The sequence below is a fragment of the Stegodyphus dumicola genome, chromosome 6, assembly GCF_044657685.1.
Source record: "Stegodyphus dumicola isolate Sdum_Otavi_A_Nest chromosome 6, ASM4465768v1".
NCBI classification, from domain to species: Eukaryota; Metazoa; Arthropoda; class Arachnida; order Araneae; family Eresidae; genus Stegodyphus; species Stegodyphus dumicola.
In genome coordinates this window covers 218,716,064-218,733,012 of record NC_140773.1, presented here as the reverse complement: position 1 = coordinate 218,733,012, position 16,949 = coordinate 218,716,064, and the positions used below count along the sequence as shown (strand labels likewise).

Below are 16,949 nucleotides of genomic sequence, written 5' to 3'. Positions count from 1 at the left end.
AAAATACTCACCTTTTTCAAATAACTTCGATATGCTGCTATAGAATTTTATGAGTCTAGTTACTATTGTAATTTCAGTTTTGATGCAGAGCGTAATATAGAAGACATTTAGAGAGAAATTCTTTACCTGTACGCTGTATGGCGAATATGTGAAGTCTTGACGTCACGTTGCTAACATTTCCTCGGCTTGAATTTTGTGACGCCATGCTTACTCCCTCTGTTGTAACCTCCATGGTCAGTTGCTTCATGTTTGACATCAGACGTCAGTTTAAAACTTTGACGAGACCTGAAGGGAAGGAACTTTCAGTTGTTTCAGAAAAATGATTCCATACAAAATTACAGAATAAATTTTGCCTAAATTATTTTAACAAATCCCAGAAGTATTTATTCTGAATGTCCTGAGATCTTATGAGCAAGCATAATTAACTTCAGCCGAGATTAAATTAGATATTGTTACGAAATTTCCAGCCGCAGTAAGATAGCTTCCCTGCAAAGCAGGTTTAGAGTTGCCAGAAAATAGGCAAGGGAAAGCAGGGTTGCCATATTTATCAAGAAATCGCCCATTTGACGACAAAATTGGTGATATGCCATAGACGGATGGAGAACCTTCTAGAAAGAATTCTTACCGGTTTGGCCCAGGAAGCTCTTGAAAGCAGCCAAAGCCTACATAAAACCTGCCAGTATGCGGAGTAGCAGTGCATCTCGTTAGTCTATCGAGAGTGTCTCGTAGTCTATCGAGAGTGTCTCGTAGTTTATCGAGTCGATCGCGAGTCTATCAAATGTCTTGCAGTCTATCGAGTGATCGTCAGTCTAGTGTCGATTTGGTTGTTTAATGTATCGCGAATTGGTGCATCGTTGAGGCTATGAAGTGTATCGTCGAGTACATCGCGAGTTGTAGAGAGGAGAGTCTCAAGAGTACGTAGAGTTCCGAGAATGACCGAACCGAGTAGGGAGCTGTATTTTGGTGCTCTGCAGTGAAGCTGTCTTCACCGCTATAGCCTGAAAATTGCGTTGCTGGTTGTTTCAGCGTATTTGTCGTAGTTTTTCGACGACTGTAAACGTGTTTTAGAGCTGTCCTGAATAATACTGGCTAATAAACTGTGTTTTGATTCTTCATCAAATGTTGTTGTTAATCACTGCAAATCCACGAACACGCGAAAAACGTAACAACACTGACTTTACGTTTTTCTAATAAAACTATGAAATTATTAAAATCATGAAATAAGGTTAGCTAATAGATTATTAGAGCAGACGAAACTAAATTATTTTACATGTATTTCAATCATTTTTAACAATCAATGCCAAACTGATATCCTCCAACAGTGGAATGCACCAGCTACTTCAGCACTGCTATTTTTTACATTACTTTGATTTTATTACTGAAAAATGCCGCCCAGACGGTATAGTGGTTAGATGAGCCTGATTGCTATACAGAAGTTCCCGGGTACGAATCCCGGAGAAAGCATGGCTGTAAAATTGTCTCTCCCTTTAAAGGCGGTAACGGTAGCCGCCTATTAGGTGCCTGCACACAGGGTTCGCACACATTTCTGCACATGGAAATTAGGTACTTTTAAGGACCATTAATGAAAAAAATTAAGGACATGTGAGCAAATAGCAAATTAATAAATTCAATTAAAATACTATCTATGCCTAAACTTCACTTTTGTAATACCATCGAAAAAATAAAATAGATCCGCAAGTAGGATGCATTATTATTAAACATAGCCTGATGAACATAATTATTAATAAGGTCTGAGCATAAAATATACTTTATAAAATTTATCAAATAGCATTAAACATTTTACACTTATAATAATTCAGCATATTTGAAAGAAGAAAAGTGACATTTTATTTACATTTTACTAATAGTTATTTTTATATATATATATATATATATATATATATATAAATATATATATATATTTCATTACCTGCTCAATCTAGAGGTTTAGTTAATAGAAGGTAGATTTTATGTCAAGTGTCAGAGGTTAAAATGGGAAGTAAAATCATAATCAGAATGATTTATAACAAAAGACTGGCTCTTGTCACCGCTGCTCCTTGCCTAGAGAGATACCCGCTGATCAGAATAAAACTGAAAGGCCAGATGTGGGTACTTGAAAGTTGGTTGGGCCCTGTCTGTTGTAGTTAGTGTCGTAGCTCCGTGTAAAGCTCCAAGGCTTGCAACCCAGTTAATATACTTTAAGGTTCCAGTAAACCACTAAAGCATCAGAGGTGACATTAAGTTGCTTTGTATTATTTTAGGTCTCATTAGATACGAAGAATAAGTTTTACATGGATTTTTACATTTTTGTGTTTTATTTTGTACCACGCTAAGGATTAATGAAAGGCAATAACTCGCTTTAATATGCAGAGATAATTTTTAAGCAATTAGTTATAAAAAATAAATTAGGTAGTTAGATAACCTTAGTCATCATGGATTTACATGACCACTATTAAACTTTACTTATTTTTTAACAATATTGTTAAAAAGCCCTATTAAAATCACAATCTAATAAAATTTCACACTTTAAAATACCTGCAATTTATGTCATTGATTCTTAAATGATATTAGGATAATTATACATTAAAAGGTACAAAACATTTACATTTTGGCTAGTTTATATCGATTTCCTTCTCTTTAAGCATCTTTTCTAACAATGAGAGATTTGTCTCAATATGCAAACCAATGCTGTCGCTAGTTTCTGCTTGCTTTATCTCCTAACTTGTCAACCTCTCCACAATGTAGTACCTATGAGGGTTTACTTGATCTGGTAAAAGTTAAATAGTCCAAAAACCCCCGACAGACGTGAAGCAAATTATCGCTATGTCTCAAAGTGACTACAAAGTCAGACAAAGGTTTAAATAAGCCTCTTATTTAAAAAGAACTTAAAGGCATGTTCTTATGCTAACCAAATCAATTGCAGTTTGTGGTTATGTAATTAAACAAGAACAGTCAAATTTAAACAAAAAAATTGCACTAGTGGTCAAAGACTGTTTTATTTTAATTTAATTTTAATTTAAGCTGCCTAAGTAACTCTATCGTCATAACAAATGCAAATGTCAGCAGCGATAATGCAAAGAAAAAAAGTTACAAATTATCAAAGTTGCCAGGAACTAATGCAGCGAGCAACCGGAGATTGAAAACACATTCTGTCTTATACACCAAAAACCTCAGTTCAAAAACTGTCTAAGTGATTTGCTTTCTGGGGAGGAAACAGAAACGGGAAATTAGAGTAAAGGCTGAAATTATAAACAACAGGGTAATTTACATAATAATACATGCATATATATATTTGGAGAATAACTTTCTTTCTCTGTATGTATTCGGTTTCTTTCTTCAACACACTTCCTCTTCATTTTAGAATTTTTGGATTTAATTAAAGATTTCTGTGATTTAAAAAAAACTAAACGCATTTAGAATGTATAGAAAAAGCTGCTAATGTTATTTCTTTTGTAATATGAACATTCAGAAGAAATATGAAATATATATGATAAGGGCCGGTTACAGAGCTGTTGTGGCAGGTTTTAGAATTTAGTGACACATTGAGCAACAAAATCTAGAAATGGCAAAACTTTTAGAATTTACAGCAGGCACTGCAAGCAGAATTTAGAAAGGCACTAGTCAGCAAAATTTAGGATCTATAGAGATAAGTTTAATATTCCCTGTGATTGCACCAGGTGGGAAAATGCCTAGCGTCAGACCTGTGTATGATGCATTAAGCCATATTAGATAAATCTTTTAAATTGCCAGTTTTCAATTTCTTTATTGATCAAAAAATGCCTTTCTATAATGCCTGTCCATGTGATAAGATTAGAAGCATTTTTAATATTTTCCATGCTTGTGTCTAGTGAAACGTAGAGAAAATAATGGGAAGATAAACATGTTAAGAAAAATATATCAGAAGTGAAGTATCAAATATTATGTTTTCATTGTTCTTCCAGATGTTCTCCAAAAAGTAAGAAATTCATTGCAAACTTTCCGTAAAATACATCCATTCGTGTTAATATCATAGAGACATTTCTCATTTTGTCACATTTTTCTAGAATCTTCTGGCATTGTGGGTCTGTAAATCTTGCCTTCAAATCCTTCTAAACTTTCCAAGTTGCAACGTCTAATGTCCCGAAGAAAAATTACACTTACCAATTTTGTAACAGAAAACAAAAGATATATTTTTAATTAATATGTTATTTTTTAAGTATAATTTCAATATATTACCATTATTTTAATAAAATTTATCAATGTTTAGAAAAAATGGTCGAAAAATTCCCAGATTTTCGAATTAAAAATTTTTCATAAAAACTGATCTTAAAAATCGCCAAAAGGTTGATAAGTGGCCAAATTTAGGGCAGTTCAATAAACGAATTCACATCCCCAAAAGCGAAAAGTTGTTTAGGAGCTCTTCATTAGAAAAAGTGAAATAATTTCGAAACACTTGTTTTACTTCTTGCTCAGAAACTCGAGTATCCCACCATTTATATTAGAAATAGGAACAAATCATAACCCATCCAAATAACCGTATTTATCAGTGAATCGCCAAAAATATACCTCCAGACTGCTAATTCACACTCAAAATGGCAGTCGTAAAAACAGACAGAAATTGCACATGATTAAAATTAAGGACTTTCTGCCTATTTTGGCCGAAATTAAGGACTTTTAAGGACCCGATATCAAAAAACTTTAAAAAACTTTTAAGGACTGTACGAACTCTGTAATATAACTATCACTTCTGGCCTTAGTAGTGGCCAATGCCATTATCGGCAAGTGCCCGCCATTGAGAAAAAAAAAATTACTTTAAAAATAAACTAAAATAGGGTGCGTTTTTTGTATCAGTACAAATCTTACAGCCACTAATTTACCTGGAATAAAAATCCTCTCTCCTTTGACGTGGCAACGGGTTAAAGCAATCACCTTCAGGCATTTTTCAAAACAGCAGTTTTTTTTTTTTTTTTCGATGTGTCTAATATTTCAATTTCAATGAATTTGTCTTTCGTTAGTAGAAGTAAAGATATATTATTTTCAAAACCGATAGGTTAAACAAACATCATAAATCATCCATCGATACTTACTTGTTACTGAGTTGCTATTATCTCCATGTCTTACTATGCCTGTTGTTGTTATTATTATTATTGTTATTATTCTCTTTTCATTCCTAAGAAAAAGGAGATCTTTTCATTTTTGCGTGGATTTATTTAACTGGAGTTCTCTGTTTGCTTTATTCGGGTGAAACCTAGAAACTAATTTTTGTTTTCCTCCAACTGGATTAACCGGACTTTCTTGAAATTTTTCTCACATGCGTGTTTGCGATAATAAAGCAAAATTCAAGTTTTTCAAAAATTCGTAATAGCTTTTTCTATTTATTGCTAAATTTTTCTCACAAATCCTTGTTTAAGGACAAACTAACGACCTTATAATTGTGATCTTTAAATCCCTAAGAAGGATCATATAATTTTCCAAATGAATTTTTTTTTGCGTAATTTTTAACTTTATTTTCTGAGTTTTGGAAGCCTTTCGGAAATCGTTTAATTTCTTTTAGCTATCGTATAGTTGCTAGAGATGATGACTTTTAAAACTAAGTGAAAAAAATTATTGTAAGAAGCCCCACGGTTTTAAATGAAAATGAGATAGGATTTTTAAAACCAAACTGAAACTTAAGGAAACTGAATATTTTTTCAATCCAAATTGAAACGTCACTCTCCACCAAAGACGGGAACATTTCGTGGTCTACGCATTTAAATCGTAGTAATCAGTGCTCTGAAACAGCAGAGAAAATATGCTTTAAAAGTATGGCTCGGACCAAAATTTACAATTCCAGAAATTTATTACAGTATAGTATTACGACTTGGCACAAACTGGTGTTCGCTTAGAGAAGGGGAATAGTCATTTATTTTGACCACGCACATAACACTACATTTATGGAAATGAAAGGACATATTTTACTGTTCAAGAACTGTTTCATATGAATTTACTGAAAAATACTGTTGCGTTTCTACGGGTTCGTGGATTTGGAGTGATTGATGACATCACTTGAATCAAAACACAATTTATTTAGCCAGTATTACTCAGGACAATTCCAAAATTATACTCAGTATTACTCAGGTCAGTATTGCCAGTATTACTCAGGTCGTCGAAAAACTACGACAAACTCGCTGAAACAATCAGCAACACAGCCTTTAGGCTATCAGGCTATAACGGTGAAGACAGCTTCACGGCAAAACACTAGAGTACAGCTCCCGACTCGGTCGATCGCTCTCGGAGCTCAACAAACTCAAGATAAATTTCGAAGACACACTAACTTGAGATACACTGCTACTCCGCGTACAGGCAAGGTTTATATAGCTTTTGACCTGCCTTGGAGAATATTCTGGGCCAAACAGATAAAAATTCGTTCTAGAATTAGCTCCATCCGTCTATGGCATATCACCAATTTTGTCGCCGTGTTATTTTGCACCAAATCGGGCAACCCTGCCTTCTCTTGCCAATTATTTCTGGCGACCCCAAACCTGCTTTGCTGGGTGAGTATACTTCACGAAGACCAGAAATTGAAATTCATACTGTTTAAAAGTAATAATTTTAATCTAAAATTTATTTTGGTAAAAATGGTAAAAATTTTTTTAGAATTTACATTGTTTTTCCCCTTGCTTTGGGAAAGGGCCAGAATTTTCGGGTGAACTATTATAATTATAAGTAAAATACATTGAAATGGTTCGTCGGCTAATTCTGGATACAGAAAAGCAAGGATTTTTGTAGAAGAGAGCTTTCAATTAATTTCAAATTTCCTCCCCCCTCATGAAGTGACATTGGAGTTGATTGAATTCCTCTTCTGTTTTTGTTCCTTTTCATTAAATTTCAATTTTTTTTTGAGGTGGGGTTTTGCTTGTTTGAAATGTTTCGGTATTAACTAATATTTTGGAATTCTTTGTTGCATTTATATGATTATTTGAAATTTATTGATTTTGAATTTTAATTTCTGGTCTTCTTAAATATTAGTTCTAAATTTCTTACATTATGTCTTTAATGATAATTTTTCTGCAGCTTAATGCGCGAAAATAACTTCGCATGTTTGCGATTTGTTTTCAAAAGTATTGTTTTGTGATTATATATAAAGGGACACAAGTACATGTTATAGCAGTCCGATATACAAAATGTTAACGATCTGAGGCTACTCGTTTTGGAGTTGTGCGAGATACATACATGCACACGTACAGACGTCACGAAAAAATCTCTTCTGAATCCATTTTAAATCCTTTTTGCGACCCGTTTTGGGAAAAAGAGCATTTTTATTCTGTTCTTACAGCAGTCACTCAAAAACATCGTTAAATTACATTCAGTAGCGATCAAAATGGATATTTTCGTTGAAATATGACAGCCGAAAATTTTCGCAATTATAATACAGTAAGACCCCGCTTAACGCGGGGGGATACGTTCCATCAAAGTAGAGCGTAATGCGAAACAGCGCTAAACGAGGCTATCTTAACATGTAAATAATGGGGTTAGGGGAAGACGGATACAAAATTGGTTAGGCATTAAATTTAATAATTTCTTTTAATAAAAATAAAACCAAACATTTATTTCTTACAAAAATAAAAACAATATAAACGAATATACTTATAAAAACAAATAAAATTCTCAGTCAGATCATTCAGTCTATTCTGTGATTCCAATTTTCTGCCTTTTTGTCAAGAAGGCATTATAATAGATTGGCTTAATGGCATATTGCGTTCAATTTTGTCGTCAATCCATATAGACAGTCGTTTTTCCATTTCCTCTATAATGTTATCTCTAGAACGGGTAATTCTAGTTGTAGAGCTTGACGTAGTTGCAGTTGCCGATGACAGTGTATTTTCTTTAGTGAATTGTCCTTATTGTTAAAGTTGCCAAATTCAATGCAGTACTAATTTCAGATTGACGTTCACCAGAATCTAATCTTCTAATCACTTGCATTTTAGTTTCCAGTGAAGTGCTTTTTCTGGTTGCTTTCTTTTCTTGTTTTTTATTATCACCCATAATAAAAGCTAAAGATCATAATATTTGTCACTGCATTAATCGTTGTAGTATTACATAAATTTATACTTACAATAATGTCAACAAATGTTTCAAATGATAAAAATGCGTCCACAAAGCAAGAAACACAACTACACTGTTTCGGATATGTTATTTGGAAACCTAGCGCTGCGCACAATTTCGGGGAATCCTCGTAGTGCTGCGAGCAATTTCGGGGAATCCCCGGGTTCCCCGAAATTGAATAAAAGAGCGCTAAATGAAACAGCGTTAAGCGGGGTCTTACTGTACTTCCTTCACTTCATACAGAGAAGTAAAAAGGAGCACTGATATCGAAAGTAACTCTGAGAGTTCTCTTCGTCTTTCCCTGATTCATGGAATATGCTCAGCCAATTGTTTTTAACCATTGTTTCTTTAACAAGCACTGTGCAAAATAATTTATCACGAAGTAAGTGTAATAATTTTAGATATTTAAATTTTCTTCTGAGTGAATAAACCTTTGAATGCATGATTTTGCATACTAGAAAGACACCCGAGAAGAGCCTGAGCTTCATTCTTTTCTCAGGTATATATTATGCATAATATCCATTGTGTTTTGTGAATTTGTTGAGGTAATCCTTTAATCTGCATTTAACACTGTTTTGCGTTGAAACAAGAATTTATTGCTCTCTGTTTCGATCGGTGCTTAGGAAAAGAAAGGACTGTTAGCAAAGACCACCAATAGAAGAAGCCGTGTTATATTTTTCTTCAGGAACAAACTTTCCCCTCAGTAGAGCTATCGTATGTGGGAAGATGTTATTTTTATTTCCTAGAGAAACTCTGTGCTGAGTCATCATGAGCATTTAAGGTTTCAGGAGTAATAGACTAGAAGAGAAACACGCTAATGTGACAATCAAAACCGTGAAAAACAACCTTATATTTAGCGTAGGTATAATGAAACACTCAATCGATTTCGAGGGCAGCTAAAGGTCCCTCCTCATCAGGAGAAAGAAATACATAGAAAGAAGAAAATAGGAATCACAGAAACACGTGGTGCTTATCAGCACTGCACGTCGTTATAACTAGATTTTTAATCAGAGTTGCACTGGCCGCCTACTTTTACTGAGCCAGGCTGTCTGATCAAGCATAAAGAAATATTAGCGAAGTTAAAATAGGGAGCGAGGGGCAAATGCACATTACGCTCAAAATCTGAACTTCAAATAATGGAAATCAACCACTGAACGGATTTTTATACCCTCTGGTAGTACCAAGTGCGAGGAGGTAACGCCATCTATCGGCAAAAATAATTGAATTAAGACAGTAGAATTTTAAAGGCATTAGGAAGGACTGGATTGGACTTCAAATCATTAACTAAACTTTCTAAATCTTTATGAATGTGAAAAGCCTCAAGAAAATCCAATTCGCCTATGGAAGAAGCCTTTTGGATGATTTTTGCAGACCCAAAATCAAAATTATGGTTAAAAGTCCAGCTATGATACGCTATTGAAGACTTGTTAATTTCCCCTTTTTTGACATAAGATTCATGTTCCTTGATACGAAACTTCAACGCTCTTTTTGTTTGGCCAATATATCTTAAACCACACTGACATGATATACTATAAATTCCCCAAGAATTCAAGACAGAAACGCAATCTTTTAGAATCGAAGGGTGAATTTTATTAATAGGGGAGAAACCGACTTGAAAATTGAATTTCTGGAGAATCCGTGCAATTTTATAGCTAACAGAAGGATAAAATGGAAGCACGACAAGGTCATTGATATTATTTCTAACAGTGGAATGTCTTCTTTGATGGGAATCTGAAAATTTTTTGACGGCTTTATCAATAATCACGGGAGAAAATCCACGGTCAATCGCAACTGCTCTCAAATAATTAAGTTCATTGGTAAGCAAAGATTCAGAGGAACAAACTTTTAGCGCGCGGAAAACATAATAGTAAAAAGAAGCCATTTTTTGCTTAACAGGGTGGCATGACTTGGCATGGGGTGGTAAACAAACTGCAAAGGGTTTACGGTACACAGTGGTGCTAAAATCGGTTTCATTGCGGATTATAAGAATATCGAGGAAGGGGAGGGAATTGTTGGATTCAATTTCAAGAGTGAATTGGATGGCTGGATCAATTGAATTCATAATAGATAGAATCTCGGATAAATCCTCTTTATAACCGTCAAAAAGTGCGAAAGTGTCGTCAACATACCGAATCCAAAGACGAAAAGATAATTTATCAAATAATTTCATCTCAAAATAGTGCATATGAATGTCAGCAAGTACCGGACTGAGAGGATTACCCATAGCCAATCCTTCAACTTGACGAAAATATGCATTTTGGAAAACAAAGTGGGTTTGACTTAGAGAAACTTTAGTAAGCGAAACCAACTCATTAATTTCAGTATGTGTGAAGTGAAATTCCCGAAGCCTAGTTTCAAGATAATTTAGTGCTCCTTCGACCGGAACATTAGTAAACCATGATTTGACATCAAATGAAACCATAATGGAACGAAGTGGGGAAATATTTTTAAGTTTATCAATGACTTCAACAGAATTTTTTACAGTGTGAATATTGTTATCAAGTAGAGGAGAAAATCTGGAAACTAAATATTTGGCCAAAGGATATGAAGCAGTACCTATGTTGGAAACAATTGGTCGAAAAGGAATACCGGTTTTGTGGACTTTTGGAAGAGCATAAAGTCTAGCGCAATTAGTAATAGGCGGAATAAGTGATTTCTTCAACTGAGTTGGCAGAATGTGGGAAGATTTAATAGTACTTTTTACTTTCATGAGGTCCGAAGTTGAAGGATCTTTAGGGATCGAGCAGTATGGGCCTTCATTTATCAATTTAGAGACTCCAGTAATATATGTGTGTTTGTCCATAACAACGATCTGTCCGCCCTTATCAGCTATAGAGATAATGATATTAGTATCAGAATTAATTTCACGTAAGATCTCATTTTCCTTTTTGCTAAGATTAGAACCCAAAGATTTATTGTTAAAATTAACGTTATGAGTAATTAGGTGGCGGATTGTATCCTTCTGCGTTTCCGAAATTTTGGAGAATTTAAAGGCTTTCTCTATAGGGGCGATGATTTGAGGAATTGAAGGTTTAGATGTCTTTGAAAAGTTGAAATTATATTTTAATACTTTTAACTGATCCTCCGAAAGATTCCTATTGGAGATATTAACGATGGAGTTAACGTTTACAGTGGGAAGATCAGCTAGATAATTGGGACTATCCGACTGGTGTGTGAGTTTTTGGAATTTAGAAATGAGCACATTTTTATGCCGTTGACAAACGGTATCGGTTCTAGACCAGGATGTATGTTCAAATGAGGAAAAATTTTCAGTGGAATTAGCAATTTTTAAATGGAGGTAATATAATTCAAATTCAATTTTAGATAAACGTTTGCGTGTGTCCCTTATAATGTGACGAAGAAGTGCCAATTTGAATTTATGCAAAATTTTTGAAACGTGAACGGAAGCTTTAAGGCTACATTTCACATGTATAAATTTGGGAATGAAATTTTGATGTTTGCATTTAAGTAGAAACTGTAGATGATTCAAGAATTTCGTACGCTTAAGGCGTAACTTACAAAATCGGTTCCTGTCAGTGGACATATTGCGAAAAGGGCACAAGCAAGAAACAAGTGAACAAAAGAAATGTAATTCCGAAAGTCCAAACAAGTAATTACTTATAACATGAAAAAAACACCAATAAATAATGAAGACAATTTTCATCAACAAATGACAAAAACATTCCAAAAGGAGAGAAACATCCAATACTGAAAAACCAATAGCCACGTGGAAAGAAGCAACGAAAGTCAAAATCTCTTCTAGTCTAGTTTGTGCTATCAACCGGCATTTTCGAGAATATTTTACTGTTTATTGTTTTACCACGTGCACCATTTTATTTACTTCTTTCCACGTGGCCATCATTTTTTCGGATTTGGTTTATGCTATCAACCGGCATTTTCGAGGTAATTCTATATTTTTTCGGTTTACCACGTGCACGATTTTGACTTTCGTTGCTTCTTTCCACGTGGCTATTGGTTTTTCAGTATTGGATGTTTCTCTCCTTTTGGAATGTTTTTGTCATTTGTTGATGAAAATTGTCTTCATTATTTATTGGTGTTTTTTTCATGTTATAAGTAATTACTTGTTTGGACTTTCGGAATTACATTTCTTTTGTTCACTTGTTTCTTGCTTGTGCCCTTCTCACAATATGTCCACTGAAAGGAACCGATTTTGTAAGTTACGCCTTAAGGGTACGAAATTCTTGAATCATCTACAGTTTCTACTTAAATGCAAACATCAAAATTTCATTCCCAAATTTATACATGTGAAATGTAGCCTTAAAGCTTCCGTTCACGTTTCAAAAATTTTGCATAAATTCAAATTGGCACTTCTTCGTCACATTATAAGGGACACACGCAAACGTTTATCTAAAATTGAATTTGAATTATATTACCTCCATTTAAAAATTGCTAATTCCACTGAAAATTTTTCCTCATTTGAACATACATCCTGGTCTAGAACCGATACCGTTTGTCAACGGCATAAAAATGTGCTCATTTCTAAATTCCAAAAACTCACACACCAGTCGGATAGTCCCAATTATCTAGCTGATCTTCCCACTGTAAACGTTAACTCCATCGTTAATATCTCCAATAGGAATCTTTCGGAGGATCAGTTAAAAGTATTAAAATATAATTTCAACTTTTCAAAGACATCTAAACCTTCAATTCCTCAAATCATCGCCCCTATAGAGAAAGCCTTTAAATTCTCCAAAATTTCGGAAACGCAGAAGCATACAATCCGCCACCTAATTACTCATAACGTTAATTTTAACAATAAATCTTTGGGTTCTAATCTTAGCAAAAAGGAAAATGAGATCTTACGTGAAATTAATTCTGATACTAATATCATTATCTCTATAGCTGATAAGGGCGGACAGATCGTTGTTATGGACAAACACACATATATTACTGGAGTCTCTAAATTGATAAATGAAGGCCCATACTGCTCGATCCCTAAAGATCCTTCAACTTCGGACCTCATGAAAGTAAAAAGTACTATTAAATCTTCCCACATTCTGCCAACTCAGTTGAAGAAATCACTTATTCCGCCTATTACTAATTGCGCTAGACTTTATGCTCTTCCAAAAGTCCACAAAACCGGTATTCCTTTTCGACCAATTGTTTCCAACATAGGTACTGCTTCATATCCTTTGGCCAAATATTTAGTTTCCAGATTTTCTCCTCTACTTGATAACAATATTCACACTGTAAAAAATTCTGTTGAAGTCATTGATAAACTTAAAAATATTTCCCCACTTCGTTCCATTATGGTTTCATTTGATGTCAAATCATGGTTTACTAATGTTCCGGTCGAAGGAGCACTAAATTGTCTTGAAACTAGGCTTCGGGAATTTCACTTCACACATACTGAAATTAATGAGTTGGTTTCGCTTACTAAAGTTTCTCTAAGTCAAACCCACTTTGTTTTCCAAAATGCATATTTTCGTCAAGTTGAAGGATTGGCTATGGGTAATCCTCTCAGTCCGGTACTTGCTGACATTCATATGCACTATTTTGAGATGAAATTATTTGATAAATTATCTTTTCGTCTTTGGATTCGGTATGTTGACGACACTTTCGCACTTTTTGACGGTTATAAAGAGGATTTATCCGAGATTCTATCTATTATGAATTCAATTGATCCAGCCATCCAATTCACTCTTGAAATTGAATCCAACAATTCCCTCCCCTTCCTCGATATTCTTATAATCCGCAATGAAACCGATTTTAGCACCACTATGTACCGTAAACCCTTTGCAGTTTGTTTACCACCCCATGCCAAGTCATGCCACCCTGTTAAGCAAAAAATGGCTTCTTTTTACTATTATGTTTTCCGCGCGCTAAAAGTTTGTTCCTCTGAATCTTTGCTTACCAATGAACTTAATTATTTGAGAGCAGTTGCGATTGACCGTGGATTTTCTCCCGTGATTATTGATAAAGCCGTCAAAAAATTTTCAGATTCCCATCAAAGAAGACATTCCACTGTTAGAAATAATATCAATGACCTTGTCGTGCTTCCATTTTATCCTTCTGTTAGCTATAAAATTGCACGGATTCTCCAGAAATTCAATTTTCAAGTCGGTTTCTCCCCTATTAATAAAATTCACCCTTCGATTCTAAAAGATTGCGTTTCTGTCTTGAATTCTTGGGGAATTTATAGTATATCATGTCAGTGTGGTTTAAGATATATTGGCCAAACAAAAAGAGCGTTGAAGTTTCGTATCAAGGAACATGAATCTTATGTCAAAAAAGGGGAAATTAACAAGTCTTCAATAGCGTATCATAGCTGGACTTTTAACCATAATTTTGATTTTGGGTCTGCAAAAATCATCCAAAAGGCTTCTTCCATAGGCGAATTGGATTTTCTTGAGGCTTTTCACATTCATAAAGATTTAGAAAGTTTAGTTAATGATTTGAAGTCCAATCCAGTCCTTCCTAATGCCTTTAAAATTCTACTGTCTTAATTCAATTATTTTTGCCGATAGATGGCGTTACCTCCTCGCACTTGGTACTACCAGAGGGTATAAAAATCCGTTCAGTGGTTGATTTCCATTATTTGAAGTTCAGATTTTGAGCGTAATGTGCATTTGCCCCTCGCTCCCTATTTTAACTTCGCTAATATTTCTTTATGCTTGATCAGACAGCCTGGCTCAGTAAAAGTAGGCGGCCAGTGCAACTCTGATTAAAAATCTAGTTATAACGACGTGCAGTGCTGATAAGCACCACGTGTTTCTGTGATTCCTATTTTCTTCTTTCTATGTATTTCTTTCTCCTGATGAGGAGGGACCTTTAGCTGCCCTCGAAATCGATTGAGTGTTTCATTATACCTACGCTAAATATAAGGTTGTTTTTCACGGTTTTGATTGTCACATTAGCGTGTTTCTCTTCTAGTCTAGTTTGTGCTATCAACCGGCATTTTCGAGAATATTTTACTGTTTATTGTTTTACCACGTGCACCATTTTATTTACTTCTTTCCACGTGGCCATCATTTTTTCGGATTTGGTTTATGCTATCAACCGGCATTTTCGAGGTAATTCTATATTTTTTCGGTTTACCACGTGCACGATTTTGACTTTCGTTGCTTCTTTCCACGTGGCTATTGGTTTTTCAGTATTGGATGTTTCTCTCCTTTTGGAATGTTTTTGTCATTTGTTGATGAAAATTGTCTTCATTATTTATTGGTGTTTTTTTCATGTTATAAGTAATTACTTGTTTGGACTTTCGGAATTACATTTCTTTTGTTCACTTGTTTCTTGCTTGTGCCCTTTTCACAATATGTCCACTGACAGGAACCGATTTTGTAAGTTACGCCTTAAGCGTACGAAATTCTTGAATCATCTACAGTTTCTACTTAAATGCAAACATCAAAATTTCATTCCCAAATTTATACATGTGAAATGTAGCCTTAAAGCTTCCGTTCACGTTTCAAAAATTTTGCATAAATTCAAATTGGCACTTCTTCGTCACATTATAAGGGACACACGCAAACGTTTATCTAAAATTGAATTTGAATTATATTACCTCCATTTAAAAATTGCTAATTCCACTGAAAATTTTTCCTCATTTGAACATACATCCTGGTCTAGAACCGATACCGTTTGTCAACGGCATAAAAATGTGCTCATTTCTAAATTCCAAAAACTCACACACCAGTCGGATAGTCCCAATTATCTAGCTGATCTTCCCACTGTAAACGTTAACTCCATCGTTAATATCTCCAATAGGAATCTTTCGGAGGATCAGTTAAAAGTATTAAAATATAATTTCAACTTTTCAAAGACATCTAAACCTTCAATTCCTCAAATCATCGCCCCTATAGAGAAAGCCTTTAAATTCTCCAAAATTTCGGAAACGCAGAAGGATACAATCCGCCACCTAATTACTCATAACGTTAATTTTAACAATAAATCTTTGGGTTCTAATCTTAGCAAAAAGGAAAATGAGATCTTACGTGAAATTAATTCTGATACTAATATCATTATCTCTAAAGCTGATAAGGGCGGACAGATTGTTGTTATGGACAAACACACATATATTACTGGAGTCTCTAAATTGATAAATGAAGGCCCATACTGCTCGATCCCTAAAGATCCTTCAACTTCGGACCTCATGAAAGTAAAAAGTACTATTAAATCTTCCCACATTCTGCCAACTCAGTTGAAGAAATCACTTATTCCGCCTATTACTAATTGCGCTAGACTTTATGCTCTTCCAAAAGTCCACAAAACCGGTATTCCTTTTCGACCAATTGTTTCCAACATAGGTACTGCTTCATATCCTTTGGCCAAATATTTAGTTTCCAGATTTTCTCCTCTACTTGATAACAATATTCACACTGTAAAAAATTCTGTTGAAGTCATTGATAAACTTAAAAATATTTCCCCACTTCGTTCCATTATGGTTTCATTTGATGTCAAATCATTGTTTACTAATGTTCCGGTCGAAGGAGCACTAAATTGTCTTGAAACTAGGCTTCGGGAATTTCACTTCACACATACTGAAATTAATGAGTTGGTTTCGCTTACTAAAGTTTCTCTAAGTCAAACCCACTTTGTTTTCCAAAATGCATATTTTCGTCAAGTTGAAGGATTGGCTATGGGTAATCCTCTCAGTCCGGTACTTGCTGACATTCATATGCACTATTTTGAGATGAAATTATTTGATAAATTATCTTTTCGTCTTTGGATTCGGTATGTTGACGACACTTTCGCACTTTTTGACGGTTATAAAGAGGATTTATCCGAGATTCTATCTATTATGAATTCAATTGATCCAGCCATCCAATTCACTCTTGAAATTGAATCCAACAATTCCCTCCCCTTCCTCGATATTCTTATAATCCGCAATGAAACCGATTTTAGCACCACTGTGTACCGTAAAC

General features: G+C 34.5%; 1 protein-coding gene across 1 annotated transcript in view; it reads right to left on the bottom strand.

Moving 5' to 3' along the window:
• Positions 1-16,949, bottom strand: part of LOC118190675 (uncharacterized) — a 260,220-nt gene that overhangs the window by 60,692 nt on the left and 182,579 nt on the right. Inside the window, exon 2 of the mRNA XM_085819528.1 lies at positions 127-285. Within this exon, the coding sequence (XP_085675654.1) occupies positions 127-256 (130 nt within the window). The 5' untranslated portion in view covers positions 257-285. The remainder of the gene's footprint in view (positions 1-126; positions 286-16,949) is intronic.